At 43.1% G+C, this 6510-nt stretch overlaps 1 protein-coding gene across 1 annotated transcript; it reads left to right on the plus strand.

The window, feature by feature from the left end:
• Positions 1-498: 498 nt before the first annotated feature.
• Positions 499-6300, plus strand: LOC139655592 (metallophosphoesterase domain-containing protein 1-like; the record flags this gene model as incomplete). Its single annotated transcript, XM_071533031.1, has 3 exons — positions 499-614; positions 4317-4430; positions 6182-6300. Coding segments are annotated over 3 exons (349 nt in total), but the record flags the coding sequence as incomplete, so codon positions are not given.
• Positions 6301-6510: the final 210 nt, after the last annotated feature.

Genomic DNA, 6510 nt, shown 5'->3' on the forward strand with positions numbered 1-6510 from the left:
TCATCTTTAAATCACATCTTAAAACCTACTCTATAGACTTGCCTTCATATGATGCCTTCACCCGACTATTCTTATTACTCTCATATTGTCTTGCTCTGTGTTCTTATACCTTTTATGTTGCAGTGCCTTGTTTTGACTTCTTTTGTTTAATGGTAATGCTGTTTCATTTTGTTTGATTGTTAAGTACTGTAATCTGTGAGCTGTGTCTTAAAAAGTGTGACAGAAATAAAGTTATTATTAGTCGCAGTAGCAGTAGTAGTATTGTTGTCGTAACAGAGACAGGAGAGAAAGAGAGATGTACGACGTGTGACCAGTGTTGTGAGACGAATTTAAGACTCTTAACATCCCACACATACACACAGTACTCAGTGCTGTACACAGTACTGTTAGCAGTGAGTGTTAACCTCTCTCTCTCTCTCTCTCTCTCTCTCTCTCTCTCTCTCTCTCTCTCTCTCTCCCTCTCTCTCTCTCTCTCTCTCTCTCTCTCTCTCGGAGCAGGCAGCCCTGGTACTACGGTTGGGGCTTCAACCTGCCTCGAGGTCAGGCTCTGCTGGACAAGTGGAACCAGATCCCCGACTCCACAGACATCCTGGTCACACACTGCCCCCCGCTGGGTGAGACGCACATTACACACACACACACACACACACACACACACACGTGTACATATGCATGTGCACATGCAAACACACAGAATTTTGCACATGTGCATACACTATACACACACATACACAAATGTATGCACACACAAACACAAGTATACAGACACAATGTGTGCACATGTATACAGAATCCCCCCACACACACACACACACACACACACAGGTACATGTACACACACACGTACACACACACACCATAAACAGGAATGCAAGGGACACACAAACAACACACACACACACACAAACATGCACACACACAAACACAAACACAGACAAACATGCGCGTGTGGAGGACAATATACCCAAACATAGATACATGCAGACACAGATATGCAAGCACACACACACACACACACATACACACACTCTTAATATTCATGCTTATTTACACACACATTTGTCTTAATAGGTAGCCGTTGGTAATAGGCTCCACCGTGCATTTATTGCTGCTATTTCTCCTGAGGCTTAAGGCGCTATCAACACTGTAGACACACACACACACACACACACACACATAAAAATGAAACGCTCCAGAGCAAACACACTCTCTCTTAAACCTTCATTTCTTCCTAAATGAAGGAGATCAGGGGAAGTGGCGCTGTGTTGTGTCGAGTGGATGAATAAAGGTTGAAGGTAATCAAAGCGATGACTCACACCGGTCCGGTCGGCTCATCCTGCACCGACTGAAAACACACTCTACCTTCTGAAGAGATCATTACCCGTCTTAGTTATTACCTTTCTACTCACACACACACGTTCAGCTCTGCGCTCTCACACACACACACACACACACACACACACACACACACACACCCTCGTCACACATTGGCACCGCAAGAGTTTGAGCAAACGCACACACACACACAAACGCTCGCACACAAGCAGACTTACTTACACACACATCTCTTCCTCTCTCTGTCTCTGTCTCATTCACACACAAGCAGACAGAGAGACTCTCACACACACACACACACACACACACACCTCACACACACACACACACACACACACACACACTTTCACAGCTCATCTCCCGCTGCAGCTGTGGTGTTCAGACGAGTGTGTGTGATTGATTTCTGTGTCTACGTCTCGGCTGCGAACATGGGCAGTTATTTTCCATTCAGCTTAGCCAAGTGTCTCCAGCTATCTGCTCGTAAGCCACCGGCATATGGACCAGCTACAGCAGGCTACTAATGCATGAGACACACACACACACACACACACACACACACAAAACACACACACACACACACTCAGAGCAAGGCTGGAGGGAATGGGACGGGAAAGAGAAAGGAAGGAGAGAGGAAGGAGGCAAAGGTGGACACATGGAGAAAAGTGAAGGTGATTCGTGCCAGAAAGCAAGAAGAGATGTCCGGTTGCGAAATTATGCTTTATTAAAAAAAATAAGAGGGAGAATTGAAGAAGAAGAAAAAGAAGAAAAAGAAGAAGAAGAGTGCGAGCGAGACGCTGTTCGCACTGCGGCAAAAAGCGTCCGTCTTTTATGAGGCGCGATAAAGCGGCGGATCGGAGACGGAAGAAGGAGAAGAAGAAGAGGAAAAATATGGCCTCTTTATCTGGCCGCGAGGAAGAAGTTAACAGAAGAGAGAGAGGGAGAGAGGGAGGGAGGGAGAGGAAGAGAGAGAGAGAAAGAGAGAGCGCGACAGAAAGAGGGAAGACAGGCTCGGTGCCCAAAGCAGCAGCTGCTTTGAAACAAGCGGCACATTAGAGCGAAATACCCCGAGATACCAAATAAAAAAAAATAAAAAAACACCTCGTAACTTCTCTATTCCCCTCACCGTCTCCCAAGGCTTGTAAAGCGAACACTAACAATTTTAAGGCGTTTCAGTCCCACCGATACTAAAAGTGCTTTTTTTTTTTTTTTTTTTTTTTTAATAAACATTTAGAGGACAAAGAAGTCACACTGAATCACTTACCGCCAATCACTTTTTTTTTAACACAGAAACATATTTTTTATGCCTGTGTGTTGAGTATGAGAAGGAACATAAACTCTTGCCTTTCAGTGTGATTTTTTTTTTTTTTTACCGCTCTGCCTGGTAATAAAAAATAAAAACTAATAAAACAGGCAGTCCACAAAATCCTACGACAGTCCCTAGAGAGCTTTCTATCTTTCTCTCTCTCCTTTGTTCTTTTTTCTTTCTTCCTCTTTTTTTGTCAGATCGTTCGTTCTTTTTTGTTTGTTTCACTGTCTCTCTTTTTTCCTCTTTTTCGTTTTGTGTTTACTTTTCTTCTCGCTCTTTCGCTCTCGCGTTCGGGGCGTCATGAGAGCGACAGAAGGCAGGGAAGATGGAGGGACGAGCTCCTCTGTCATTTTATTCTCTGCGACTTGATGCTTTTATTGACTCAGCATCAGCAGCATCCCTCCTAGTGGAGCAGACACTAAATCATACACACTCCCTCCTTCATCCTTGTCACACACACTGTGAAGTCTGCGTGTGTGTGTGTGTGTGTGTGTGTGTGTGTGTGTGTGCGCGCGAGAGACTGTGATTGATCTTTATTCTCTATAGCTGTTTTGTGGAGAGCGTGTCTTTTTTATTTTTGTGCTGCGATGTGCAGTTCGCCATTAGACAAGGAGCATAAAATGGAGTTTCATTCCAAAATGTGATGTATCAATTTTTGAAGGAGGGGGGAAAAAAAATCATTACCTGAAGAACATCATTCAATATTTCTAGAATATAGAGGGTCCAGTATATAAACGTGTTGTCACTTAGTCGCCCAAGGACTTAAAGGAAAAATCCACCCTAAAACACTTTAACACTCAGCTATTGCCGATTCTGGACCCATTTTGATATGTGGTGGTTTATTTTTAATTTTATAGTCAATAACTGGCCAAACGTAGATGATGAAACACCATGTCAAGATATTTCCAGCAGCTTCAATGGAGTCTGATAGCAGAAAATGTTTCAGCGATCTAAAACCTCAGCGGTAAACGTCAGGTTCTGGTGTCAGTCCCTCAGAATCAAAGAGCGAGGGCTTCTTTCTTTCTAGAGCCGCCATTTTGCACCGAGAGACGTTCAACAATCATACAGGGAGAAATCCATCGTAGAAGAGGAGAGAGAGACCAGTTTCTCCACCCACAGGAGCAGGAGAGAGACCAGAATGCAATGCAGCAACAAGACATGTTGAGTTTTGAGTGAGGAGTTGCTTTTTCGCAACTGGAAAAACTCTCGTTCTCTCTTGCTCTTACTATGCTATCACTCTCTCCACCTACACGTACAGTGTAATCCACAGCTGAATGGAACAAATGGAACCCTAACCCAAGTTTAAAGGCATTCTGGGAAACGTAGGAAATCACTAACTGAAGTAGAAGTAGGCGAGGCAGGTTAATTACTGGAATTCATTGAACATCACAGATTGATGGTATATAACTAGTGTAAGAATATCCAAGGTTGGATTTTTCCTTTAAATTACCTTCTATCTTTTTAATAGCATTCAAACCCCCCCTGACGCCAAGTATCCTCCTCTGCTGAGAAGACAATTCCTGCTTTGGAATTAATAGAGCATTCCAAAAATATTTTAGTTTTGTGCCATCAATCACTTTATTCCAAACGGTCGATATCTCATTTTGGCACATAACTCTGTGAGATGCAGTGTGTGTGGTGGATGTGTGACGTGTGTGTGTCTTGTTACCTGCAGGTTTCCTGGACTGGGTCCCTAAGAAGATGCAGCGTGTCGGCTGTATGGAGCTGCTCAACACGGTCCAGAGGAGAGTCCAGCCCAAACTGCATGTGTTCGGACACATTCATGAAGGTACTGGCATGTGCTTAAACCTGAACACGAACACACACACACACACACACACACACACACACACACACGTTGCATTGTGAGTCTTTCTAGCCATGGATGTAGTGGAGGTAAAACCACCTACACTCATTTTGCTCATCTTTTTATTTGCAGAATAAGTAACCCACTTATTTAGGCTGACAAAAATCCCCATGAGGTAAATTCACGGTGTGCATCATAGTAAAAAATATCAAAGTGATATAAATTATACAAGGATATGGTTATGGTTATAATTGATCTTTATTTATATTTGTGGTTGTTGATTATCAACTCAAGTTCATAGTTTACCCACATTTCTATTTACCACTGCATCACTGTTTCTATCTTTGTCTCACACATATTCACACTCAAACATCTTCCCTTACTCTATAATGCCTAACTCTATATAACTGCTCACATAAGATGAAGCATACATAGACTATAGCCATCTGAGCCATTTTGTCTTTCTCACTAAGATAAAGTTAATTAAATTTGCAGGGAAAATTCAAATCCCGTCATATAACTGCAGAGAGAAGACTGCAATACAATATTTAACTTTAAGGAGATGATTTGACTGTATTTTAGAGATGAGCTGAGCTGCTGCATCCTTATCAAAGTTTCATCCAGGCCAGCGGGGGCAGAGAGGCCCTCTCCCTGGACTGAGGGCTGCTTTTTTTGGGGTTATCAGGTCAGCGCCGAGCCCCTGGAGCACCGGTCCCCCATCAGAGAGAACCAGATTAGTAACTAGATCAGATTCATACAGGGAGAAATAGGCTGAAACCAGCCCTCTTCATCAGTGTGAGGACTTGGAAAGAGATTCAGAACGAAAAGAGAGAGAGACTCTGAAATTATCCTCACGGTATTTCGTATTAATGTATTCCAAATCTGAAAGGACCAACACATAGTTTTGTTCCAGATAGTGAAACAGACACCTACTCTTACAAAATGATTGATAGTGTAAAATTAAATTACAGTACTTTTTGAGGGATAGTGGTTAACTTATGCTTGACAAAATGACGCTTTTACATATGAAATTTGGCAGACAGTGTCATGCTTTCCTCATTGAGCTACACAGGACCTCAGACTGGGATTCTGTCTGTTTTAGAAATAAATGATGAACTTGAAGTGATAATCTGTGAGATCCTCATTTTAAAATTTATTTTGGTGACATCTTTTGCATCTTTCTGTTGATGCAGTTTGAGTTTCTCTTTTCTTTGTTCAGCCATGATGGCTATCGCTGCTCATGCTAACTACCCAATTCTTCTTCTTCTGTTTATTCCAAACGAACCGGAAACGTAAAAACAGATTTTTCCCAGAAAACCTACCAGACACCGGGTGGTTAGAACAGCAAATGTTGAAGCTTTCATTTCATCATTTCATCATTTATTGTGTTTTATAAATCGGCACTAGAGAGTAGCAAATCAGACCTTTGACCTCCTCTTCATACCTCCAAAATGTCACGGATTATAACTTTTAAGGTTGTGATTTTTTTTGCCAAAGCAGATATAAAGCATTTTGGAATAGCCTTGTCAAATTCCCTCAACATTGAAAGGGATGTGAATTATCAAAATAAAAGTGAATCAAGTAAGAACAAAAATGAGCTTATAATATCTATGATCAGATACTGTGGTTTCATGAAAAGTTGGGTGTTCAGGTGTTATTTACCTTTACCAAACGCATTACAAATGAAGATTCTCCCTCCTGACTGCCACATGTTGACCGTCTCCGTTCCCTAGGTTACGGCATGATGACTGACGGCACCACGACCTTCGTCAACGCCTCCGCCTGCACCGTCAACTTCCAGCCGATGAACTCGCCCATCGTCTTCGACCTGCCCAATCCCCGCACCACATGACTAGAGGAGGCCCGCCCCCAGACCCCTTCCACCAATCAGGAGAAAGGCGGGAGGAGAGGTAGGTGAGAGGCGGGCGCGCGGAAGTGACCGATTTCTGTAAATATTCCCGGGCTCAGACGCTGTGTGTGTGTGTGTGTGTGTGTGCGTGTGCATGTGTGTGTGTTCGACACGACACACACGCGGTACACGCCCGAGCCTGTGTGTGTGGGG

This window comes from Centroberyx affinis, unplaced genomic scaffold (assembly GCF_046629955.1).
Source record: "Centroberyx affinis isolate AG114_WGS23_722 - 3 ecotype Tasmania unplaced genomic scaffold, CSIRO-AGI_Caff_v1 ptg002311l_1, whole genome shotgun sequence".
Taxonomy (NCBI): Eukaryota; Metazoa; Chordata; class Actinopteri; order Beryciformes; family Berycidae; genus Centroberyx; species Centroberyx affinis.